Source organism: Gavialis gangeticus, unplaced genomic scaffold (genome assembly GCF_001723915.1).
Source record: "Gavialis gangeticus isolate Ggan-Ray unplaced genomic scaffold, GavGan_comp1, whole genome shotgun sequence".
NCBI classification, from domain to species: domain Eukaryota; kingdom Metazoa; phylum Chordata; order Crocodylia; family Gavialidae; genus Gavialis; species Gavialis gangeticus.
This window is the reverse complement of record NW_017729032.1, coordinates 247,117,355-247,144,388: the sequence shown is the minus strand read 5'-3', so window position 1 is coordinate 247,144,388 and position 27,034 is coordinate 247,117,355. Positions and strand designations below refer to the sequence as shown.

The 27,034-nt window shown below is 45.9% G+C and overlaps 1 protein-coding gene across 3 annotated transcripts in view; it reads left to right on the top strand.

Moving 5' to 3' along the window:
- Positions 1 to 27,034, top strand: part of IGSF3 (immunoglobulin superfamily member 3) — a 195,652-nt gene that overhangs the window by 129,264 nt on the left and 39,354 nt on the right. For 2 of the 3 annotated variants that reach the window (XM_019525700.1, XM_019525701.1), the window contains 4 exons: positions 12,077 to 12,487; positions 14,813 to 15,202; positions 16,945 to 17,346; positions 20,429 to 20,833. In XM_019525700.1, coding sequence (XP_019381245.1) covers positions 12,077 to 12,487; positions 14,813 to 15,202; positions 16,945 to 17,346; positions 20,429 to 20,833 — 1,608 coding nt within the window. The remainder of the gene's footprint in view (positions 1 to 12,076; positions 12,488 to 14,812; positions 15,203 to 16,944; positions 17,347 to 20,428; positions 20,834 to 27,034) is intronic. The other variant, XM_019525702.1, reaches the window with a different exon arrangement.

Genomic DNA, 27,034 nt, shown 5'->3' with positions numbered 1-27,034 from the left:
CTGAATCAGTAGTGACCTTTCGCTGTAAACCCACCATGACAGCAGTCTGTGTACCTGTTCATGGTTTGGCTTTTTTGCTATTGTTGCAGAATGCCACAGGGCCCTTAGAGTAAGCTGGACTTGCGGTTCACCAGTATGGTACTTCCTCTTTCAATACAGGAGGAGTTTTATAATAATACCACAGTTCAGCTTCTCAGGTGTAGCGAGGTTTAAATCTTTTTTGTTAGAAATGAAAACCAATTTGATCATAAGCAAAGTGGCACTGCTACTCGTGAGTTAGTCAGAGTTTTGAAAATGAATTTGTTTAGAAATCAGGATGGAAAAAGATGATGGGGTTTTTTGTTCTGTTTTTAAAGACTGCTGTCTAACTCTTTTTTAGCTCTCTTTCATTTTCAAATGGCTTTAACTGTTTTATTTCTAGAGAGAGAGAAATGAAATGTGAAATGTGTTTAGGGCCTTGGGGAAAACAGAAAGGAGGGTCGGTCAGCCTTGTGCACTGTACAGGAGTCTGTTGCTACAGAAGATGCTCTGCACCAAGTGGATTCATTTTCCTTTTCAAACTGGTTTTCAACTTCCTGGGCTTTTTGCTACTTACAAAAAGCAATTTCCAGGCAGAGGAGAGCTTATTTGCGTCAGTGAATACACAGTGGTACCCAGATAATTCATAAGGTTGGGTTCCTCAGTCCCTGCAAAGATGACGGTTTGAGAACCAATTGGGTATGTGCACAGCTGCAGCAAACAGCTGTGCAGAGCCACTAAGGGGCTCCAGCTGAATGGAAGTTACACTCTTAGGAGTAAAAGCCACATTTAAACAGCCACATGGTGTGTCCTTGCCTTGGCTTGGCAACTTACTGCAAATTAAGTGGCTTGTGAAGGACCAGGATACAAAGGCTCTACCTCCCTACTCACAGGCAATGCATAGGTGGGACATTAGGGGGGCAGGGGAGGCATGTGGCCTCCCCCCCACCCCAAGATTGGCCCTCACCAGCCAGGGAGTGGGGGCACCAAGTGAAGTGCCAGCCAGTGCCCCCCCCCCCGAGATTGGTGCCGGCTGGCACTGAGAAGCACCGGTGGCACTGGGAGAAGTGATGGGCCGCTGGGGGACCTCCCCCCGCCGCCCTGGTCGGCAATCGGCAGCTGGTGCCCCCTCAGGCTCTGGAGTCACCAGTCACCCATGTCCCTACTGCATCCCTTGTGAAAACTCCACAGTAGAGAAAAGCCATTCAAAACCCAGGCTAGGTATTGAAAGTTCAACTTGCACACATTCTGCCAGCCCTGCATTCTGTCCTTTCCTTTTCCCTGCCCTTGTGACAAGGCATTTAGTAGAATTCACAGATTCATTGGCATCTAATGTGACTATACCACGAGCTCTTCTGCATTCAGTTAATGATAGTGTAGATTTGGGGAAAATTCGTTAACTGTTCCCTAAATTACGCTTATTAGTCTGCCAGCATTTCCATTATGGATGGTGTATTTTGCATGGTCCAACATAGATGCATGCTGTTGATGTATGTATTGATCATAAATGTTTCTGTGGTTCAGAGAAAAGGTGGCTGGAACACGCAAGGTGATTTTTTTTTTTTTAATGCATCTTTGTTGGTCACTGAAATGTGTTCTGTGCAGGCTAATAGAAAACTTAAGTCACTTCAAGTCTCACTCATGCTTGGGGGGGTGTCTGTGATGTTTCCCTAGCTATTTAATTTTACTCACGTTAACTGACTTAATAGCCTTAACTCTCAAGTGAAGTTTTGTGTCTGGAAAGGTACAGTATAGGCATGGTACAGCCTAACTAGGATAAAATTAAAAATGTCTGCATTCAGGCATCAGATAATCACCCGGTGGGGTGAGATTCTTCCTTCCATACTCAGTGGAGAGGCAGTAGGGATAAAGGTGGGGTTTCATGTCTTTCTTTAATGTCTCTGATGACTGACAGTACTAGCTTGATGTAGCAAGGAAGCAAGATATGCTGCTCAATGCACAGTCTCCAGTTTTGAGGTATGAAAGCTTGTCTTAATGATTCTGTTTTTCAACCCTTTGTTGCTAGACTCTGGGAGGTCTTGATGAGGAAGGGGGCTAGCGGGCTCTGAAATGTGAGCCAAGTTGCATGTGAAAGCAGTTTTACTTCAGGGCAGCAGTAATAAGAACAAAGATTTCTTTTTAAGTGCCCAGCTTTTCCTGTCCCATCATTTCAGCTGGTATGGCTTTAAAACTCAAAACAACAAAAAGCAGTCGAGATGCTTGTCCTTGCAGAATTTCAGCTACACATAACAGTGACATTTAAGGAGTTTATTGCTTTCTCTGCTTACACAGATGTGTCTCCTGGTGCTGTAGGCAGTGTTCATTTCTCTGGATTGATTAGGGCGAGCTGTGTTTTGTCTGGTCTGCCATGGTTGGTATAGATTGACAAGCACAGCTAATTACCAAGTGCAAAGTCAGAGAGGATTACAGTGCTAATCTAGGTATCTCTCCTTCCTTTCCACAACCTTCTCCCCACCCCCCCATGCCCATACATGTACCAAAGTATTTGGAAACCATATGGAACAAAAATCAATACCTGGGGTGCATGGATTGTAACCAAGACAGCATGCTGCTGCTGGGAGCGGGTAGGTGCTTTTGCTGTTCTCCTTATGCTGTGCTTTGAGGTGCTAGAAACCTCTTAAACTTCCTGCCGTTGTAAAGCAGCTGCAACATACCCCACAGCTCTGATTTTAAAATACTAGGGGCTGAGAAATGCCTTAGGCTGTTACGGTGAGCTGTAGAGCTAGCTTTAAAATACAGGTAAGTACAGATTTCTGTGCAGAGTGACTCCCATGCTATTTTCAGACCATTGCAGATTCTCCTGTATCAGTGACATCACACAGAAAAAATGAAAGATGAGATCTTGTGCGTAAAGTTGGACCTCATGGGAAACAGAAAGGAGTGTATTCTGGGACATCTCTAAAAGAATTAGCCAATTGCAGGAGGTCAGGACTAAATCTCTGTGTGGAATGGGCCCTATGTTCAGTTTATTGTGTCACTCAGCGCACTTCTGTGCTCTCCTCAAATGTGGTGTTAGCTTTACAGCTTATCTTCAACAGCTTGGTTTTTGCCTTAGCACAACCCAAGGTATCAGGGAGGAGGTTACTGGAAATGGGAGCCCTGAGAGGCAGGAGGAATTCACAGGATGGATGGGAACATCACTTACATTCCTTCCCCTTAAAATTCAGAGCAGGCGGTTTGTCGGCGGTAGGGAATCAGCATGTAGGGAGTCAGCACTGACACTCAGAAACCTTGGCTTCATCTAAGCTAATTGGCCTATGCAGGCCATGGGCATGGGATTCTTCAGCATGTATCAGGTGTCCATTTTGTCTACCGAGACAGTCCCTGTCAGGAACTGCTTACAGTTGTAGACAAAGGCTGGAAGGGCAGAAAGAAGCACAGAGAGGTGAAATGACTTGCCCAACATGGCATCAGGAAGAGAACTGAAGGTTCTACGTCCAAACCATGATTCTTCCTGAGTTGTATTATGCCCATTTCACAGACAAGGAAATGGACTTCCAAAATTTCAGCAAGTTGCCAGCTTCCTTGCATGCAGGGACTGCTTGGGCACACTTTCCTTTGTACATAACTTCCTGTTTGTGAAGTCCCAAAAGGAAATAAAAAGATATGTCGGGGGGTGGAGGGGATCTGGTTTTACCTTTGTCAGTAATGAGCAATGCCTCAAGCTGGTGCCACGAGTAGTAGATGACATTCCCTTTTTTTTTCTTTAAGGCTTTAGTATTAGATGACACAACCTCATTCACTAAGCTCAAAAAGAAGAACCAGGACCATGCTAGTTTTAATCCCACCTCAGCCAGTGACTTGCTTGAAGACCTGAAGCAAGTCTCATGCCTCTTTCACCATCAGAAAAGCAGGGTGAATGCTTTAGCTGACAGAGGTTAGGAGCTTTTACTTCTTCCAAGTGTCATGGGGCTGCTTGGAATGGAGAGTTTTGTTTCCCAAGCTTTGCTTGAAATAGATACAAATTTTTAGCCAAACAGGAAAAGCTTACAGCATGCCTCCCAGCATCACCCCTCAGCCTCAGTGCTGGCCAGTTGCTTTGGAGAATCCTCAGCCCAAGCACAATCCTTACAGAAGTCTTAACACCACCTGGTGGCAGCTGCTATGATTGCTGTGTTTCTTAAACTTGTCCATACTGTGGGCCATAACTTTTAACAGGGGGTGGCTGGCAGACCATCCATCATTACCTCCCCCCACCCGCCTTCTCAAGTATAGTTCTAGATGTCAGTCATAGCAACTCAGTGCAGGAACAATATTAGGAAACGTATTTTTAGTGCTTTTCTTGATGAAAGGAACTACACTGTCAGCTCATGCAATCCAAGTACCTTTGGCTCTAGAATGGCTGTGGAAGGCTGTCATTTTGATTTATGTCTGATTTCTGCTCCCCAATATGTGCTTCACTGGTTGTTGACCCTCATCCTGTGGCTCTCCCTTGCATGGTCCTTGCCTACTCTCTGCACCCAATTCTGTGCTGTCATATTGTTCCCTTCACATGTGGGTGTGATGCCCAAATGTTGTGCTTCCCTTGATATACAGTCCTGCTGCCCATTTCCCTCCTTGCAGCATCCTTGGTGGAACACAGGTCTGTCACTGTTGACTCATTCATGCTGCCGCCACTCACTAACTGGGTATGAATTTATTGCTGTGATAACCCAGGCCCTTACTTGGGTATTGTCCATCTAAACCCAGCTCCAATCCCTCCCAAGTTTGGTGGCACTATGAGCCTGGACTAACTGTCCTGTCTGGGGCTGTAGGGTAAACTTTCCATGAGGTTTCTACTTGGGCTAATAACATTCCCACTTAGCCTGCATCCTCACTGCAAAACCACTTGAGGGTGATTGTACTCCAGTAGCTTCTTACAGTTCCTCCTGCCTCCCATGCTTCCCAAAAGCCAGACAAGTGCTCTCACTGGGATTCACTGCAAAAGTCATGGAGTAGTTCACCTTACCGTGGCGCACAGTAACAGAAGATGCGTCTCCAGAAATCCTATCATAAACGTGGATAAATATAGCTGTACTGAGGATACCGTAATTCAGATGTGGCTTTGCAATATGGCTATTCATGGCCAGGCTAGGCTGACCCAGGTTCCAGTCAGCCAGGTCATGTCTGAAGCAACAGCATGAACTTAGCTGTCAAGCTGAATGAGTAAAATGATTTCTCTGTGTCCCTGTGTCAAATGTGGGCCTAAAAACTGGCTTGAAATGCATTTCTTTTTGAAGTGCCTCTCTTTGAGTGTGATGTCATGTTCAGGAAAGTGACTTTCACAAGTGACATTGCAGAATCTCCTATTTATTATTCTTTCTGTTACTTGCACAGCTAGTGTTCTCCTTTTTATTAGATAAATGATATCTTTTGTCTCTTACACCCTTCAAATTAATAAAGATTATGAATTCCAAGTGAGCCTGGAATCTAGATGATGCAGGAAGTGGACCTGGCTGTAGCCCACTCCTTAGAGCAACATTGCACATTGCAATGTATAGTAATCCCAACGAATTGTACCTTTGGTCCCCAAGACTTGGCATATCACAGTGCCTTTATGGTTGTCTCAGAATAGTGGTTCCACCTTTCTCTTTTCAAAAGTGCCCCAGGGATACACCCAGTGTTACAAGCTAGTAGTGTCAAATTATAAGCTAAGAGGGTCCAGGCAACATGAAGTCTTTATCTGGTCCTTAGGATCTGGTTCTGCAGAAATCAAGCATTCATTTAGAAGGGGTATTTCTAGTGTTTGTGGCCATACGGATGACTGGTGAGGGTAGTTGATTGCCAAACCAGTGCAGTGCCATCATCTTCCATTACCAGACAGCTTGAAATAACTTCAGAGATTGTATAACCTCCCAACTCATCTAAATAGGGTGATGATGTTATTAGGCTTACACAAGAAAGTGGCTGGGCACTCTGCCATAAATTACAGAACAGAATTGTCCCCTCTTCAGGAAGCCACTCCTCTCTTGGTCCTTGCCGCCCCCCTACTCTCCCCCCCAAGCCTGCCTCTCCAGCAGCCTGCATAAACTGAGTTAACACCCTTTACATGCAAGCCTAATTATGACACATTGGAACATAGTTTTGAGCCTGATTGGCACAACTGTGTGTGCCAGTTTGCGACAGCATGCAATAATGGTTTAATAAGCAAAGAATAGTGTCAGAACTGTACATACTCCATGCTCTCCTCTCCCTGCTGAGAGATGCTCAATGCAACAGCCACTTCAAGTGCAGTTACTAATGGAAAGCCTACAAACTGGCCCCACCTTCTGTATGAGCTTGTCATCAGTGGGACAGCTGCTTTGGCTTGAAGGGAGAGAATGGCCCAAATGGCACAATGTCTGCTCTGGTGTGGAGGATTGCCCAGTATTTCAGTCACAGCCAGGGTTGTGGGATAGGTGCCACGTAGACCAAGCTGCCTGGGGACTCAGGAAGGTGGTCATGTAGGATCTGTAAAGCTACCTTAACACAGTGGTGGGGAAGTATATTGATACCAAGAGATGCAAGTCTTTGAAGGGTCTGGAGCAGGGGTGGCTTATCCATGGCATTCGTGCCACAAATGACATGGACAGCTGCTGTGTGGGGCACATGAGCCCTGGGTGTTCAGTAAAGGGAGGCACCAGAATAGAGGCAGGAGGGCAGTTTCTGGTCACATGAACAGCGTGGGGGCAAGACACTGCTGTGAGAAGTGTCAGCAGGTATCACTGCCAAGAACCAAGCTAACCCTTCCTTGGCCCTGCAGCTGCTGCTGAATTCAGGGGCTTGGATCCTCACTCACTATATAAAACTGGCAGTTGTGTGGCCAGGAAAGGGTTAACCTGGTTCTTGGCAGTGAGACCTGTATCACAGCAGCATCCTGCCCCAGTTCTGCAGCTCCGTTCTGCTCGAGCCCCGCCAGGCTTCCAATTCCAGTGTCCCAAGGGCACAAACTCTTATCAGGTGCACATCTGGGGTGTGGGGATGGGAGCAGGGCTTGGGGAGGAGGCAATACTTCACTTGTGGCATGTTGGCTATTCGTGGTGTAGAGGAAGCAATCACACTGGGGTACTGCTGTGTTCCTAGTTAGCGGAGGGAAGAGTCACGTGTATCATTTCTGCTCCTTGGGCAGTATCCTACAGAGGCTGGTGATCTGCCTTTGAAGAAACTCAGCAGGAAAAAGACTTGAGCAAGATGAAGATCAGATTTAATTTAATAATATGAAAAGAGTTATAAGAGCTCCTTGGCTTCAGGGCAGAGAGCAAGAGCTGAGCAGCTCTGGAAATTATTCAGATAGGTTTTAAATGAGAAATTTAAATCTCATCATGCAAGAGTCATGAGTAAGAAAGTTTTAGGTGCAGTCAGCTGCTGTCATTTCTGGAAAAGGAAGGGGAAGGGAAAAACACATGTGTGATAGTTTTTCCTAGGATAGTGAGGAGGGCTCCTACAGGGGCAGGTTGTGGTTTGCGAAACCTGCCATGCTAGTGAGCAAGAAAATAGTGCAAGGAGAACAAGGGGAGAGAAGGAGGCATTACCAGTGAGGTCCAGGGGCAATAACCTGATAAGTAAAGATTCTTCCCCAGTGGCTCTCCCTGCTTGGAGAGACCTCTAGTTTCTGAGCAGGCCCTGATTACTAGATACTCAGTAGATATGACATCAGTGGCATCCTTCTTGCTAGATAGGAGAGGTTTTCTTTCCTTGACCTCCTGCCTTGCTGCTTTATTCTCTCCATCTTTTATCCGAGTCCTCAGCCATGAATAACTCCAGAGTCTGCCTCTGCTGCAACTCAATGCTGGAGCAATGGCTAGGTAAAATAGGATTCCTGGCAGTTTCTCTAGTTATCAAAGGGTTCTCTGTAACAATGGCAAAAATGATTAGGTGTATTAATGATGCTGTGCTGGTTCTTAGAAAAAGCTATGGCCAGCCATAGTCATGGATGCTGTTTGTCTGTTAACTCATGGGTATAATGCTGGCATGCCTTGATTCAGGAAGATGATGCTATATGAATTTGCATATGTTCATGTTCAGGATGTTGGGTTTGTTTGTTTTTGGTTTTTTTCCCTAGTCAGAAAGACCTTTTTAAAGGACTCCATCAACCTGGAATATACTCTCTATAAAAAAAAAAAAAGTAGCTGCTGCAGTTCTTCCTCCTCTCTTTGTCCTGGCATTGCCCCTGCCAGGGGTAGATCCAGGGGGAAGGCACTGGTGCAGATGCACCCCTCTCCTTTGATTCCTGTTCCATCCAAACTTTAAAACCAACTGCCTAGGAGGGGTCACAGCATTTCTATTCAGGCAGCACTGATGGAGTCAGCTGATTTGATGGCTCATTTATCATCTGATTCGTGCTACTCTCTCTCCACTCCACAGGCATTAATGACACTCTAGAAGACTAGGTTTTATTCTGTGAATCTGAGTATAAGAGATGTACATTTGCCTATAATGATTACCAAGCTAATGATACAATCTTTTTTGACTATTTTGACTGGTTTTTGCCTAGTTGTGTTTTTTTTTAATTTATGTATAATCTAGCAAATTCGTATACATTCCAGTAGTTATATTTGTTTTTGCTCTGACCTTAAACTGAATAATATGGTACTAGCCCCCTAGCTATTGGTAATCCTTCTAGTTTTTCCTTAACTAGAGAAATGTGTGTCATATGATGATGTGCCACACATTCTGTCCCCCCTTCCTTTTCAAAATCCTGAATCTGCCCATGACCCCTTCAAAGCCCATTCTTGTCTTCATCCACTGTCACCCAGACTTCTCCATGAAGGGACACAGGGCAAAGAGGGTGCAGGAAACATGTGCATATGTAGTCAGATTCTGGGATTCTGTCAGTGGGACTTTCTGTCTGTGGCACAGAAATGTGGGCCTGTTTTCTTAACTATCTTTTCTGCTTCCTGACTTGGGTAATGCATGTTCCAGCAAGCACCTCAAACAGGCCTTTAAAAATAAGCAGAAGATATACAGGCAATGAGAAATAAGACTGATCAGTACTCAAGAAATACAAAAATAATGCAAGACTGGCCAAAGGCTTATTTCTGCTCGGCTCACAAAGAATATTGAAATCAAATAGCAAAAGCTTCTTTGATCATATAAATGAAAAGTAAGCCAGTTGGAGGCACAATAGGCTAAAGATGGGGTGGAGATCAAGGACAATGTAAGTATGGCCCAGTAACAGAAAGTGTTGAGGACATTGTTGTGGGGGAGCAGTACCACAGTGCAATAAGGACTGGATTATTGAAACCTGAAATGGAAGCAAAACTTTTGATTGCTTCTATCACAAAACTTGGGGGGCCCAGATAATCTTCAGCCTAAAATATTGAAGGAATATAGTACAAAATAGCAACTCCTCTTGCATGGATCTTGACTGAATCAATCAACTCAAGGATAGTAGCCTGTAACTGGAAAATAGCAATGTAGTACCTGCTTTTAAAAAAGGGTGAAAGAGTGACCCAGGCAATTACAGGCTTGTTAGCTTGAATTCAGTAGTATGTAAGGTGTTAGAACAGATGATGTAGGAAAGAATAATCAAAGGTATGGAAGTAAACAGAAGAAAACAGGACAAAGCGCAACATGAGTTCATTCAGGGAAGGTTGTGTCAGGCTAATTTAATATCACTGTGACAAGATAACAGACTTCTTGGATAAGAGTAATGCAGTGAACTTGATTTATCTAGCTTTAAGAAAGCTTTTGATGTTGTGCCTGCCGGGAAAATTATTGGCCAAACTAGAAATGACAGGATCGTGAGATGCATAAGGGTTTGGTTTAAAAGGGTTATGTTGAAAGGTGAGCCATCTTACCGGAGAGGAGTAGCCAGTGGTGTTCCTAAGGGGTTGATCATAGAACCAACTCTGTTTGATGTTTTTGTCAGCCAGCTTGGTTCTGGAGCTAGAAGTATCCTCATGAAATCTGCAGATAACATAAGGCTGGAGGTTGAGTATTGCTAACGTGAAAGAGGATCAGATTGCAATAATACAGAAAGAAAATCTTGTGGAATGGAACATTAGAAATGGTATCGATTTTGATGGTATGGAGCACAAAGTCATGCTCTTGGGGACCAGCAGCAAGGACTTTGGCTGTAAAATGGGGTTGCATAGACTGGAGACAATGGAGGAAAAGCGAGACCTGGATGAACTTGGTCAGTTTTAGCATAGGATGGCTATGAGCAGCCAGGGGTGTATTAGGCAGGGTATTTTCAATAGAAAAAAGGAGATCACTCATACAAAGCCTGGGTAAGACCCCATTGAGAATACTGCGTGCAATTCTGGTCACCACTGTTCAAGAAAGATGAATAATTTCAAAGAGCCACTAAGATGGTTAAGGGAATGGACACTTTTTCTTGTGCAAAAAACCCCCCTCAAGAAGTTTGTTTTAGTTAGCCTTACAAAACAGGTGTAGAAAAGGGATATGACCATCCTTTACAAGTATGTAAGGGAAAAATGCCCAGGCTCAAACAGCTATAGGCATATTTACATTGGAAAGTAGATGATGATTCTTAACTATCAGAAGAGTGAAGTTTTGGAATGATCTTCTAAGCCAAGTAGTGGGACAAAGAACCTGAATCACTTTTAAAATTGAACTGGATAAGGTTATGGAAGAGCTGGTATGGTGGGGCTCAACAATTGGTGTGTGCAACATATGGAATCAGATACACACGTTGGGGTAGAGAGGTATCTTGTCTTGCAATGTAGTAAGTGTCTGCCAGTTTCTTGTTTCTGTGCTTTTGCTGGTGACCAAGAAGGATTTTTCCTCCTCATAATTGCTGCTGGCAGTTAGTTTTGTTTTGGTTTTTCCTCTGAAGCACTGGGACATTGGCCATGGAGATTTTGTTGTTTGGGGCACACAGATGTTCTTATCAGTTCTTTAAACAGAGAATTTCCTGGGTAGAGATTCTCACCAATTAGTTATCACAATTACCAGATTTGGGGGCAGGAAGGAACTTTACCCATAAGTCAGATTAGTATGGACTTTGGAGGAGGGAGGATTGCCTTCCTCTCTAGGTCATGGTCCTTTTTCTAAGTTCTTCTGAACATATATTGAGCAGTTACTCCCCTGTAATTGCAGTGGAAGGGTCCTCATCTCCCCTGCTTTTGGTAATGGTGTAAGGTAAGGCAGTATTGTTGTTCAAGTGTTGTGCCTTGTAGCTGTGTAAGGGGTTGGAAGTGGTGATTTTGGGGATGTCTTGGGTAAACAGTTGCCCTCTAATGCAGGGCACAGGACTTGATGGTCCAAGAGACCTTCTGGCCTGCTTCTTGTGGCTGGTTGATTTTTTTTGGAAATGGAGAAGAGAGGAAGAACTCTTCTTTCTTCGTGGGGCACATGGGCTTTATCTATACCTCACTATCGGTAACAGACTGAACCTTTACCCAGTAGTTTTAGTACCAGTTGCCTGATTTCATGCATCTCAGAAGCAAACGTTTGGCAGATCTGCAGCCCCCAAAAGAGCTTTTCTCCTCTAAATTCCTTTAAGGGTCATTAAAATGTGAAAGGATTTAGACAAGGGAAAGAGAAATTTGGTTTTCTGAGAAAAGATTAAAGGTGTTCCACTTGTCTAGTTTGCCCAGCGACTGTGGGGCAAAAGGCCCTACTGGGGACGTGCCAGGCTTTGAAGGACGTTGGCACCAAGGAGAAGGGAGGAATTGTTATGGGTAGACCAAGGGCACCTGGCTAGGACTGAAGTGAAGTTAAGAGGAGGAACGTGTAGGCTGAATGAGATGAACACCTTGACTCTAAATGGGATCTATTAATCTGTGCACTGATAACATTAGAAATGTGATGAAAGGTCCTGTGTCATAGCTAGGGGTATGCAGCGGTAGTCTAACAAAGCACTAGAAAATATACTGCCAGGAACAATCTGTGTTGACCCAGGGCTCTAGGGAGAGGCACCTTTCTGTGGACTAGATGTGGCCTAATAGGGCTTTCCAGCTCCTGATGTTTATGATTCATTATAACTGTAAATATAAACCCTCTCCCCGGCACTGATTTAAAGAATCCAGCTCTTACTTCCTCCCTTGGTGCAGAGGTTTCATGTCATTAACACTTGAGGTTCATTTCCCTCCCCCCATTCTTTTTATTGCAGTTATTCCAGATTCCCTGCGGGTGACCTCGATTCCACAGACATTAAACAAAGTGGAGCGTGACTCACTGGAGCTGAAATGTGAGGTGTTCAAGAGCACGGCCCAGCACAGCCACCTCTCCATCTCCTGGTACCGACAGAAAGCAGGCGAGCCTCCTGTGGAAGTGATCTCCCTTAGTCGCGACTTCGTCCTCCGGGCGGGCAGCACCTACTTGCAAAGGCAGGCTACCGGTGACATCCGTCTAGACAAAGTAGGAGAGACGACATCCAAGCTCACCATCTACAACCTCCAGCCATCAGACCAGGGCGAGTTCTACTGCGAGGCAGCCGAATGGATCCAGGATCCTGACGAGTCCTGGTACGCCATGACCCGCAAGCGATCGGAGGGCACCATTGTCCATGTCCAGGCCACCGGTCAGTATCTCTGAGGTTTTTTGTTGTTTGGGCAGGTGGCTGGGAGGGGCTGAGGGTATTAGATGGGGAAACACTTACAAGAGATGCCAGTCTGTCTGCCTGTGTATACAGTAGTCTCCTGAGGACAGTCATGGAAATCTTGCTACCAATGTCACTCTTTAGTACTAGACTGGAGGAAGCCATGAAGGATCCTGGGACTTGGCTGCTCTCTTTTACTGCTCATCGGTTAGGATAGCCTTGCAGGTTTCTAGCTTGGTGGAACCGCAGGCAGCCACGCTATAGACAGGCATCTCCAAATTAAGTGGATCAAGTGTGCTGGGATGTGTCTTAGCGCAGCTGAACCTCTTCATTGGGCAAAATTAATGTCACCCATAGTCCTGGCGTGACAAATGGCAGGGATGTCTGTTTGCTTTTGCTTTGTTCTGCCGTAAAAATTTGTATAGCAGCACAAAGGTGACATCTGTTTGCAGGCTATAAGTGGCCCCCAAAATTATCTTCTTTTGCTCGTGGGAAGGACAGGTTAGGTGTGATATAATGGATCTCCTTTAACTCTGTGGGCTTGGGCACATGGACAGGTTACCATGAAATAAAGTATTTAAAGCATACCAGCCATTCTGCTGTAACTGCCCATGCTCATGGTCGTCTAAATGAGAGCTAATCTGAGGTAGTTTGCCACCCCCTGGCCCTCTACTGACAATGTAGATTAGCTCTCATTTACTGTATGGAAAAGGTGCACACACAGGCAGTGTATGGTGAGCTGACAGGCTGTAAATCCCTGCCTTTGCTTAGTTCATGGTACCTTGTTAGTGTGCCCACCATTTCATACTGCAGGTGGCATGCCTCTATGGGTTGTCTTGAGGTACTGTCCTCACCCACAGGAGTGCATTTATCTCAGCAGTCAGACTTTGGCTTTGCATTAACAGTCCCTTCTACCATTTGTAGTGTGGCCTCCTTCATATTTCTTTCTGGTCCTTCTATGCTTTGAGCTAGAGAAAGTGCCTTGAACTGTATGTATGTGCCCCACGGTGGTCTTCTAGAGTCTGTTGTTGCATAATGCCAGGGTCCACATGTAGTGAACTAGGAACCAAAGTATACTTCAGGCACCAAAGATGCTTTAAGATGACATTGAACTCTGTACTCTAAAGGCTGTGACACATTTATTTATGATGAAAAGGCTGACTTGATTCCTATGTTGCCCTCCCCAGAAAAGGGCGCAGGGTGGCTTACAGTAACAACAAGATAGTAATTAAATCAGATGAAATACTAAAGTCAAATAGTTCCTGATAAAACAGTTCTCTAAACAATAGCCCAAACTTAACCCCACCACTAAAAGCCTGATAAAACAAGTAGACCTTTCAGTGCCTCTGAAAGATGCCCAGGCTCAGGCTCTGATGGACCTCAAGGAAGAGGAAGCTCCAAAGCTAAGAAGTGATGATTGAGAATGACCTCCCATGTATTTTTGCTAAATGACCCTGGTGCACAAATGGTACTTGGAAGAGAATGCTCTCATACAACCTTAGGGATTATACTCAAACGTAATGGAGATGGCGGTCCCTTAAATAGGGTCTGAGTCATTTACTATACATGTACAGGCCTAGAAAAATTAGAAGTTAATAGTAACCACTGGGAACCATTGTTTGTGAAGGAGTATGGTTGAGGGCTGCTCTTCCCTTTCTTCTGAAATGGCTGATTTGCCAAAATACTAAGCCTGAGATTTAGCAGATATCTTAAGCACACATTTCAGGACCTGCACCTAACAACTGTATCTTCAGAAAAGGCGGTGAGACTGAATGACGCTGAAAGAATAAATCTGCCAAATTCAACAAAGATTTTTATATTGCATGTGAACCATTTGCAAATCAGATTTTTTCTATGTGCTAGTCTAGGATATGAAAACCTCAATGGACTCTTTCTATCTGGTTTTATCAGCAGACCCTGATTTGAAACTGAGCTGACAAAGCTGCTGAAGCATGGAGCACAATAGACCCCTCCAAGTCAGTGTCCCATAACCTTACTGGATCCTCAGTTTAAAAGCCTATACTGACTTTGAGCTAGGGAGAGTGACTATGGGCTTGTTGCTCACCATCTCACCATATGTGAGCAAGAGACACAAGTGCCAGATACTCTGAGTAAGAATGGGAGGCAGCAGTGCCTACTGAATTAAAATAAGAGTAATGCCCACTTCCAACAATGTCATAAAGACGAGCTGGCATCTGTACAGTTTCACATGAGGGGTAAGTGGTGTTGGATTATTTTTTGGAGTCACTCTTCTGACCACAGCAGTGTTGTGATGACATGGGTGTGTATGGGTCCTTGTCTCCCCAGATAAAGAGTTCAGTGTCCGACTGGAGACGGAGAAGCGGACATATACAGTGGGTGAGCCAGTGGAGTTCAGGTGCATCCTGGAAGCACAGAACGTTCCCGAGCGGTACTTCTCCATCTCCTGGGCCTTTAACAGCTCCCTGATTGCCAGCCTTGGGCCCAATGCGGTGCCTGTGCTCAACAATGACTTTGCCCAGCGTGAGGCCCTGGGACAGCTCAAGGTGGCCAAGGAGAGTGACAATGTCTTTGTTCTGAAGATCTACCGTCTCCGCCTGGAGGACAGTGGCAAATACAACTGCCGGGTGACTGAGCGGGAAAAAACCGTGACTGGGGACTTCATCGATAAGGAGAGCAAGAGACCAAAGAACACACCCATCCTGGTCCTGCCCCTCAGTAAGTAGACAAAGGGCATCCATGGGGTGCTGAGTTGTGCTTAACCAAAGCTGGATTTTAGCAGGAGGAGGCACTAATCCCTGCTTGGAAAATTATGAGAGTTAAAAGCCCATCAGGGAAAACTTTTTTTGGGGAAGAGCCATAGTTCCTGGGCTGGAGAAAATGGTCCTAACCTTGGTAATGTGTCTGGTTGATACCAGGGATGAGAGTTTGGGGTTTTTGCGAAGGCAGGGCCAGGGGGAAGCTGGCATTATTCCTGCCCAACTCTCCTCACTTTCTGTTGCAGGGAGCTAGGAGCTTTAAGTTGCTCATCCTCCTTGCAAAACTTTTAACAGGGAGAGCTGCTAGCCTGACAGTGGTTGCTGGCTCATCTTGGAAGCAGCCTGCATGCTGAAATGTTTCAATGGCTGCTTTTGCACTGCTGTCTGGCGGCTCCTGCAGAGTTATCTCAGAAGTTCTTCTTAATCAGAGAGGTTGTACTCCAGGCTTCAAAGAACCAGTGATTGCATTCCCCCATGCCAAGATTCATGCATCAGCATAGGGACTTAACTCAAACCCTTGGGTGTTTCGCTCAGCCAGCGCTGGTGAGAATATTCTTGTCTGCCCCCTATTTGCATGCCTTTCAAGTTTCTCAAGGGGATGTGGTACATGCAGGAACAACAGGGTGAGCTGAGGCAGACCTTTGATTCATTCGTTCTTTTTTTGTCTCACTGTTTCTCTCTAACCCAAGTAACCTAGCCATAACAAGCTATGCAAGTATGGTTCAAGTTAGCCTAATGATAAGTATTGACCAAACAAAGGAATAGCTGAGAGAGGATTTTGTGTAATATTGTCCTTCCGTTCATTAACTTCGCAGTGAAATATGGTCTGTTGCGAAGCCGTTTCTTCCCTTTTTCCTGAAGTAAAGGGACAGATGTAATTCTTCAGTTGCTTAGTGCAGTCTCTCTCATTCATTTGGGATTAAAAATTACATTAGCCAGAAGCCCTGCACTGGATGGCTGCCTTAAAAGGCAGCACTTCTCGACCAAAGAACTATGACGCATAGCATATGTTGAGATCTCATAAACCTCTAGCTTTGGAAACTGCAGAATGTGACTTCTTTAAATCAAAAGTTGCTTAGATTCCACAATCCCCATGGAAGACAGAGGGGTTAGCAGTGCTCAGCACCTCTGAAAATTAAGCCTTTACAATTTTGTCTCTGGAAAGTTCAAAATCCTAGTTTTCTGCTGATATAAATCACTGGTAGCTAACACTAGTATTATTAGTAGTAACAGAGGCTTGTGAGTTGTCCTGCTAACATTGTATAGGAGTTGGAAATGGCAAAATGGTAATCAGGATTATGTGACTGAAAGTCTATTGGACTGGAAGTTTTTTGGCAGAACCAGTTGTTATCAGCTTTATACATCACCAGCAGCAACACACCTACTTTCAGAACCATTTGTTTTCTGAGGTACTATCCTGGACCTGTGACTGTAAAACGGTTTGGCTTTTCACGAGCAGTGGCAGGGCAGATTTTCAGTCTGACATGGATCTTTCTTGTGCACACAAGATCCCAGTGGCAACACGCTAGCCACAGACCCACTTTGCATTTTTTCATACATAAGTTATATGTGCACATATCCAATGTGTGTGCGGTTTTCTGCACCTAACCTTGGAAAAAGTCTCTGTCCACCTTGTATACTGAAAAGTGGCAAATCTTGTCATCGCCTGTGTGCATACACATTTCTCTCCTGTCTCTCTAGAGACCAGCATCTCTGTGGAGGTGACCAGCAACGCCAGCAATGTCCTGGAGGGGGAGAGCCTGCGCTTTGGTTGCAACGTGCGCTCAGGATTTGGGGCCCAAAGTCGCCTCTCAGTCACTTGGCAACTCGTGGACAAGCAGAACCGGCGCAGTGAAATTGTGCGGCTGGATCGGGATGGCACACTGCAGCCAGGCCCCTCTTACACAGAGCGCAGCAGCTTTGGGGGCATCCAGATGGAGCAGGTGCGGCCTGGATCCTTCACTCTGGAGATCTTCAACAGTGTGAAGGCAGACGAAGGCCACTATGAGTGCCGTGTGACTGAGTGGACGCGAATGCTGGACGGGGAGTGGCAGATGGTGGGGGAACGGCACACAAGCATGCCTGTATCCATCACTGCTCTGGGTGAGTAACGGAGGTGCCATGGCATCTGTACAGTGTGGCCTGGCATCTCCTTCCAGCTCTCTAGGGGATTCATTGAGGAGGACTAGTCCAACCCATTGGAAAGGAGTCTCAGACCCTTCTGCCTATTCTGTGGAGCTCTAGAAATAGTCTTTAGAGTATTGATTCTCATTTGATTCTCAGGGTGCTGGGGGCACCTTGGGGCTCTGAGACCTTGGAAAGGTGCCGGAAGGTGTGAGATAAGTAGTGCAGGCTCAGGCTTGTCTCTTCCTGGCCACTGCCCTCTGAAAGGAGGTAAGCACTGTAATAAATTCTTTTTTTAAATGGGGTTCCAGTCAGTTCACAGAAGTTTATGGAGGGCTGCCTTAAGACAAACCAGGGGTGCCTCAGGTCTAAAAAGGTTGAGAACCATGGAGGTAGAGTGGAGGGCAGTGATCCCAACATGCTTTTAATAGGTGCATCCTCCTTACCATGCCAGTAGGCGTTGCAGTGGTAGCTTTGCTGGAGGAATGCAGCCTCTCATTCAGACTGGTGCCAGGAAGAAGGGGGTGGGTAGTAGGATTGTTAACTCTTCTCCTGTGGCACCTTAGGCCTCATGGCATCTCCGTGGACCATATGAATACTGTTTCCACTCTCCAGGCTGGGTAAGTGAATCAGAGGGAGGCTGAGGATCAGACTCTCAGAAATTCAGAGAGCCTGCAACTCTAGCAGAAGTCCGCAGGGGCTGCAGGCTGGACATGAGCAACTAGCCAGAGGCCACGCAGGGAAACTGTTATTTGCACTGGCATTATACCCATGAGCCCTGACTGCTGGTGCCCTATTCTAACAGTGAAGAGGGTCCCTCTCTTTTAAATACAGTAAACTACATCAGTTTAGAGGAAGGCATTTGGAGAACTGCATAAGTTGCAAATTAGACTCAACTAGCCCCGGTTTTGCTATATTAAGTCGTGGACCAGTGCCCAAACGCTTTGGATGAGTGAAGAACCAGTCACTGTTCTTGAAAGCCTGATAATTTTGCTAGATTATCAAAATTATCTAGAATAAATGCTAGAGCTATAAACAATTGGTATGTGCTGCTGGAAAGCTGAGGTAGATTTTCAGCTTTCCACTGCTTACACAGTATTTATCATGAGTTCTGGCAAGATGTGAGAGATCAGATTTTAAAATTATATCATATCCTGATTAGCATTTTGCTTCCTCCGCCTCCTTCCCTTCAATTCTGACCTGATTTTAGAGGGTAGTTTGTCTTAAGTTGGAAATCATTGCTTTATGCCATCTAAAAGTAGGTAGGAATCCTAAATTACAAAGAATGAAAGCCAGATTCTAAACTGGTGTAAATCAGAATGGCCCCTCTGATGTCAGTGGAATTTCATATAGTATAAATCAGCCTAGCTCTGTCCTTTAATCTGTATCTTTTGTAGCTTTGTGAGGCAGGCAGTTAAATTCATTTCAAAATTGAAGGTTGGGGCATGGAATGGAAGCAAAGGCAGTTCTTGGAGTGGTTAGCTTCTAAATGGTCTCATTCGTTCTTTCTTGTTGGCAGTTAGCTGGGTGAAACTTTCCAGTAGATCCAGAAAATATAACTAAAAGGTACCCATCCTTCCACCACAGTTCCCTGTCCCAGCAACGTCTCAGCAATTCCCGAGGGTACAAACAGTTTGCATTTATAACTAAGAGGAGCTACAGAGCTCAATCAAATTTAGTGGAGAAAACATTGAACCTTCTGTGCAGAGCTTGATATTTTTTTTCAACTTGATGTTTTTAAAGTGTTTTGAGATGCTAAAAAGAAGGTGCTAAAAAAAGGGCAGGAACTCATTGCTGTGGAAAACGCTGCAGAAAATACTGCAGTCAGTTTGATGAAATCCACATTCATATCTGCACAAATTAAGGTCTTGTGACCTGCCAGAGTCACAAACATTTTAGCTAAACCAGTATAAATTATTTCAGGACCCATAACCCTTTCAAAGTGCTGATTCCATAAGCAATCAAAAATTGGAGGCCATATCTGATGCCAGAGATATCAGAAGCTTTTTTGTATGCAAGGGTCTGAGGTAGCCGAAGAGTTCACTTGGGCAATGACTACCTTGTGATGTGTATGTTGATGGAACAAAGTGCAGAGCACTTCTGGAGTCAGACTAGTAAGTCATCTCCTGGCCAGAATCAACTTGTTTTGGCATAATAGTGTGGGAAAAGCCTGCACAGAGTTTCCAGCAATATGCATGGCTTGCTTCAGTGCTTTTTGATCTACCAATTTGTTTAAAAAAAAAAAATGTATTGCCCTGTTTAACCAGGGTTGTGCCCCTTTAATCCAGAACTGACAAACATATCAAGCATGCCGGCTTCTGTGAGTACATCTGGAGAGTTGAGGGCCTGAGAACTTAAATCTGATTCCTGTGTGGTCATCAAGAAAAGTCCTTTCATACTTCAGAAAACTGTCTTGTCCTGAGGAGGCAATTCAACCAGACTTCTTAGGCTTACAGTCTCTGCTCTGAACAGGGACTGACAGCATGTTTTCCTGGGAAAAAAATGGGTGCTAGAACTCCTCCAGTGATAAGATGCAGAGATCTTGCAATGGGCAACTAATATGGTACCTTTTCCTTTCATGGATACTCATTAAACACATTTCCAGAGTCTTTGCTTCCCAAGATTAACCTATCTTTTTCAGTCATTACACAGCCCAGACCTCTGCTAGAACAACATTAGCAAGCTGGGTTCTTGAGGTCATTTTGATGAAGTGGCCTCATGCTAGAGGAGATTTTTCTCTTCCATTTAGGGCTTCAGATGTTATCTTTCCACCTACTGGGAACCAAATAACCTATCTGTAGCCAGTTTGGGAATTGCCTATCCAGACTGTTGCTACTGTTATGTGTTTGCTTTCAAGTACTGTTTGACATTTCAACTTTTAATGTGACTTGACAATCAGGAACTGGAAGAGTCAACGACATGTGACAGTCCCATTATTCCTGGGCCATACTTGGAGAATCACTGCTCAGACCATTGCCTATTAACTGCTTTGTGCCAGGCCTCATCTTGCAGAGCTTTGCCAATTCTCTAAAGCCTTCCTTTTGTTTCTCTTTTTCTTCAGAGGCTGGTTTTGCTGTCACAGCCATATCCCGCACTCCGGGGGTGACCTACAATGAGTCATTTGACCTACAGTGCATCATCAAACCACACTACCCATCCTGGGTCCCTGTCTCAGTGACATGGCGGTTCCAGCCAGCGGGCAGCACAGAATTCCACGACCTGGTCACCTTCACTCGGGATGGCGGGGTCCAGTGGGGGGAGAGATACATGGGCTTCCGGACCCGCACTGCCATCGAAAAAGCAGAGTCTAGCAATAACGTGCGCCTCAGCATCAGCCGTGCCAGTGACACGGAGGCAGGGAAATACCAGTGCGTGGCTGAACTGTGGCGGAAGAACTATAACAGCAGCTGGACGCGACTGGCTGACAGAATCTCTAACCTTCTAGAGATCAGAGTCCTGCGGCCAGGTAAGTGTCTTGATGCTGCATCCTGCAGGTGGTGCAGGAAATCTAACACCCAGCACTTTCAACTTTTAAGCCAAGCCAAGTTACTGTTGGCCTGGATCCATCTGCATTATGGATGTTTCCTCTGGGTGCAGGGTGGCATTTATATTGTCTTGTCTGTCATCTGTCTTGCAAGGAAAAGATGCTCAAAACCTGTACAACACTAATGTAAGTGGCAGATACTGTGCTCTTCCTAGTAGGCTTGTGAGTGCAACAAATGGAGCTATGAAGGCAGTTGACATTAACTGGTAAGAGTTGTATCTAGTACAACAGTAGCAGGAGGCTGTGGGTCAGGACATCAGTGGGATGGGCATGACAATGTAAAGGGATGGTATGGAGAGCCTGGGCCTGTGCTGCTTCTGGCTTTTCACTGTACATTCAGAATTTATGAAAGTAAAAGGACTAAATTCACTTTCTGGCTAAAATTCCCAAAGGGAAGAGACAAAGCCCCCTGAAAACATGCTTGTAGCTCCAGAAAATTCCTTCAGAAAGTATGTAAAAGAACAAGTTGACTACGCAGAAGGCCAGCAAGAACTACTAACATTGCTGTCTTCTTATTTACACTTAAGGAAAAAGCCATCTCTGATCTGCCAATTGCTAACGTTGCTGTTCCTACTTCTCAGAGGTACACATCCTCCCTCCTTTTATTCCCCACCTGTTGCATCTCTTCCTGTACCTTAAACCCTGCTCCTGGATCTTTCCACCACTGCTAGTAACTGTCAAGTTATCATAGCATTGCACACACTCTCTGTTGCAAGCCGTCACATCTCTGTGAGTAATGCTCTTTCTGGTAATGTGTTGCCTCTGTATCTTTGCAAGAGGTTTCCAGAAGTGCATTTGGGATATCCACCCTCTGAGTGTTAGACTGCTGGACACTCAGTTGGAAGTGCTGATTTTCAGGAATGCAAGGCACCCACACTCAGGAAGTCAGACTTTTTCAAGTTGGACCCCTGCACTCCTCTTGTCACTAGTCAATTCTGAAAAATGTGGCTCGTGTTGGGCTTTTAGGGCACCGATACACGTGCAGCAAGGCTGCTCCAGTGCACTGTAATTACTGCACATCAGAGCAGACTCAATCACATCTGCTAGAGCATGGTTATTACTGCACTCCAGCAGACTCCAGCATCATGTGCATCAGCATCCTTGTGCTGAAAAATGGCAGCAGGGGTGCTTTAACTAAAGCTTGTTTGACGAGCTTTAGTTAAAATGCCCCCACCACCATTTTGCAGCACAGGGATGCTGATACACATGACACTTTTGGAGCCGAGACACTTTCCAAGAGCCTCTCTAATTAAAGTGCCCTCCCTCCTGAAGCACATGTATAAACACCTTATTGGTTTCTTTAGTGCTTTCACACTTTCTTTCACATTCCTTCTGAGGTGAGACTCCTTACTAGTTCTTTTTTCCCCTCCTCCTTTCCCCATCTAGAGTGTTGCTCCTTTGGAAGAACTGGGAGACAGCCTATAGCCTGAGACTGCAGCACTCCGTCCACAGTTATCTTCCCCAGTTTCCCTGCTTCTTCCCACCTTTCCTCCTACCCCCTGTAATCCTTTCATTCTGAACTGAGCTCTTTGCTGTTTTCCTGCCCTATAATAAGTGTCCGATTATCTAGGGTGCTCCTAAGATTGGGTTGGTGATACTCATCATAGATGATTTTCCTGCAAAATGGGCTTGCTAATAGATGGTTGCCAAAATAATACGCTTCTCTGTAATTCAGCTGTGGATGTATGAGAAAGCCCAGCTAATGCCCTCCAGGAAGAGAATCCCTCTGTCAGAGTAAAGGGTGGGGCCATTCAAAGGCCATTTGGAGGCTTGCATGCCAGAGCAGCCTCCTTTTCCTCAATGGTGCCTGTTAAGGCACCATTAACAGTTGTCTGAGAGAGGTGTCTGTGACTTGTGTCCCACCCTTCCTCTTAACCTACAGGAGCCCTGAACTCTTCTTGGCCAGCTGCCTCTATACAAGCCTTAGCTTTTCCTCTGATGATGGGCCTTTGTGGTTTGGCATCCCTTTTAGGAGATGGAGGGTGTGTCCCTTCTCTATTTCCACTCTCTCTGAGCTTCCAAAGATAGTTTTGTGCTCTCTTGCATTTCACTTCCCTGCCCTAGGCAACCTCCCAGACACGATGCACAGAAATTCTCCTTAAACGCTGCCTGGAGCAGTCCTGTCTTGTGCTATGATTCCATTAGGTGGTTGGGTGATACCTGTAGAAACCTAAGGGCAGCAAGAAGTGGTACAGGTGACACAGCAGTGGACCAATATCACTGCCTGGTGGTAATGGGCTTGCCAATGTTGATGAATGGTCTGGCATTTCCCCTTTGTCATACGGGCAAGTTAAGACACTCCATGCCTCCAGTAAAAGAGATCAAAGGGGCCTAGCTGTGTAACAGAATCAGTTGCTTTTCACTTCTGAGTTCAAATCCAATCTGGTTCTGTTAGACGGGCCTGGCCTACAATGACCCAGTACAGATCCAATATGGCAGTTCTGGTGTCCTGACTGTGTTGCTAGTACTCCCAGTTCTCAAAGACTTCTTTTGTTTCCTGTTTGCTGAGTGCATTATGCTGAGGATGGGAAAGAACAATAGAACTAAGACCCAATTCATGTCAGTCCCTTCCTCAAAGCCAACGTGTGGCTTAACTGTTGGCTCTGGAGCTCTGTCAGAACTTAAAATACGACTTGAAGGCATGCAAGGGACTTCCTTTCCATCTCTACCTTTGTTTGGACATGTCCTATTGTCACTGCACCTTGCCTGCTGTTGAAACAAGGGCTCTCTCTCTCCCCCAGAGGCAGAGCCTGTGAGCTGCTTGCTCTCTCTGTGTCTCTCCATTCTCAGTCACCATCTTTTCCTTTGCACACTCATAGCCAAGGGCTGACTCTAGCTCCTTGCAGCTGGGAAGGTGATGCTGGGTGACCCCCCCCCCCAGACAGCATTGCCATGCTGTCCAGCAGATCAGATGCATCCCTAGGGAGCCCATGCCCAGAACTTCTGTTGCACCTGAATCCCTCCAGGTGGAAGAGAGTAGGGTTCGGAGGTTCCTCTTGAACACCAATGATCTTCCTACTATCTAACATTTCACGCTGGACTGATCTCTTTGCTCAGTCACAACTGCTGGGTCAGTTGCATAAGATGGGGGAAACCCTCCCTTGCACTGCCTCCTACAGCTCTGAAAGTGAAGTTTGTCCAGACCTGGTTTTCTGCTTGCAGGAGTGGGAGAGACGAGTGGGTAAAATTAGAGGGGAGTGCTGTAGGTTGGAGGTGGAGTGAAGTGAGGCAAGACTCTGGCTAGATGCAAAGAGATCTTCTGTTCCCATTGTCTTGTTGACTTTTTCTTCCTGCCAGATGGGGTTTTTTGAGTCATGGGCTGTTGAGGAGTGCCGCATTTCTGAGCAGCTCACAGATGTGATGTATTTGCAGATATTAGGCAAGGAAAACAGACCTTCTCTGGGAGTCAAGCACATGAGGGGTGACTGTGCTGCACTCTGTACAGATGAAGACATTTGAATGCGAGTCTTGGCATGAAGGTTTACAGTAGCTTGATGTCAGTATTGGCATTTTCACAGGCCTGGGTGCATTACTGCACTTATGTTTCTTCTGCAGCTCATGGATGAGGTGTTTTATAAGAACTTAAGCATCAAGAAGTGTTTCATGGTACAAATTCATAAAAAATCCAGATTTTCCCACAGCTTGTGGATTCATAGAATCATAGAAAAGTAGAGCTGGAAGAGACCTCTGGAGGTCATCTAGTCCAACCCCTGCCTGGAGTAGGATCATTCCTATCCAGACCATCCAATACAAATGTTGTCTTACCTATTTATAAAACTATGCACTCAACCCTGCCACAGGTAATGCACTCAAGAGATCCAAGGAAGAGGGAAGGAACCCCTTTTCCCCCCTGCTCCAGAGGAAAGCACAACCCCCCCACAGTCTGCATCAATGTGACCGAGGGGTAAAATTCCTTCCTGATCCCAAATGTGACAAACAGTCTGACCCTGAGCAGAGGTGCAAGATCCTCTAGCACAAGCCTCCAGGCTTAAGTCCCAGCAGGAGCATTTGCACACTCTAGTCAAGAGCGTGCAAATTGGGGGCACACTGCAGTCAAGCCCCAGTGCTTCTGAGGAAGCCAAAAGAAAAATAATTTTAAAACCCTGATACACCTGGCAGCAGAAAGGTTGGAGGGGCAGGGGGCTGTATGCTACAGACCCCTAGTTTAGGTGAAAAGCAGAAGGACACTCTGCTATCAATCCGTCTGCAGTTGACAGACTGACCTCACAATAAAAGTGATGACAGAGCACTATTGCTGGGGCGAGCTGAATGCAGAGGTCACAAGAATCCAAAATCATTAATGGTCTCCCTTTACTCCTGACATCTGCACGTGCCCTTCCCACCCCTTTACTGGGGGCAGAAGCTTTGATAAGTGTGGGCCATTAGGTACTAGTAAAGGTACAGCAGCCTCTCCATCCACAGATGGATGAATTGATTTTTGCCCTCCTTCCCCCCCCCCGCCCTATATCATTCTTGTCTCTTGCCCTTCCCAGCCTCCTCTCCACCCCCAACTCCTCCAAATTCCTGTCTGCTTTTTCATGACTAATCCTGAAGCAGGCACAGGAGGAAGAGCTGCAATCACCTCTGTAAATTTCCTCCCTTCTTGGGTTTTGACAGTAATGAACAGTGGGAAGGGAAGTGTGCAGGTGTGAAGGGGGTTGTGGGGGATGATGATAACACAGCTGACTCCAGGAGTCCTGGGCTTCTTGCTGCTTTCCCGAGCCTGGCCCTGACAGATTGATTGACCTGGAAGCCATCGAGCAAACAAGACAGCCAGGCTCTTCATTAGAGCATTAATTAGCAACCAGGAGCTCTCTGGAGGCTGCTTCATAAAGTTTGGTTTATTAGGAGCTGTCAGGCTGAAACCATCAACGGGGAGGGGAGCCTGTTCTGGCTGCGCAAAAGAAGAGGGAAGCCAGCCCCTTAGTGTTACTTGGAGATCATGCTCCTGCTGGTGAGCAGTGCTTCCTTTCTCATGGAGTCCTGGGACAGCGTAGGAATGAAGCGCTCTATCACTGTCGTAGCGCTAGGGAGGGTCACCTTCACCATCACCACAGCCTGGCACCTTCAGACAAGGCCAAAAAGAGAGAGAGAAACAGTAAGGGAGAAGGGTTGGAGTGTATCCCTGGTTGCAAGGGCCGGATTTAGGGCCCCTTCTCTCTAAGAAGGCAGTGCAGAGACAGCTTGTGCCACTGATAGGCAGCTTTTGAGAAGTGATGGTGCTGACATGCCACTTGGTGAAGTGGCAGAGGGCAGTGGCTTAGATGAGAGAACTGGTTAAGATGCACCCCCTCTTCAGTCAGGAATCAATAAAAAGTTGTAATCATTACTGCAAAGCCAGTGCACAGATCCCCCCCAGAAGCAGTGTAGGCACCACTTCGTTTCAGGGCTGGAGGCAGATCTGCCTGACCTCTCAACTCCACAAACCTCAGATGACAAACGCTAAGTGAAGTGCGGAGGGGGGTGCAAGAAGACACAACACGGAGCACACTTCCATCTGAGACACTCAGAGCCACAAGGGAATATTGTATTTAAGCCAATTGCCAGGGCACCTAAGCAGTGGGAGTCTTACTCCATAGCTACGTTCGCATTCTGTGGATTATTCCTGATGGCTTTCCCAATTGTGCTGTGCCTCTTCTCTGTGATCCCCCTGCTCCAGCAATGTTTTCTTTGTGCTTGTGTAAGGGAGGTATTACTTGCCACAGGCTTGCAGAAGGATACTTAGTTTTCTTGGCTTTCGTAGTTCGAGGTCCAAGCCTGGGGTAAGCTTTCAGAACAATATCCTAGACACTTGAACCAGGCCCTGTTTGCTGCCCACAATACCTGACAAAAGGGTAAAGGGGGAAGCAAGGCTGGTGGTATGAATAGTGCCCCTTTCAGATCCAGGTGGGATGCCATCTTCCTTCTTCCATGGATTCTTATTTAAGTCCTGCTGTACACAGAGCTATCCCTTCCCCATTTTTAGCCCCTTTCTTCCAAAAAGCTGCATCTAACATGGCTTGTGTGCAGTAGAGCACAGATTTGGTGGTCAGGGGGTTAAAGTAATCTGTGCGGCAACCTCCCCCTGTGTTCTGGAGGCCAGGACTTCACGCTGGGGAAAGGGGCTGATTAATGGCGACGGTA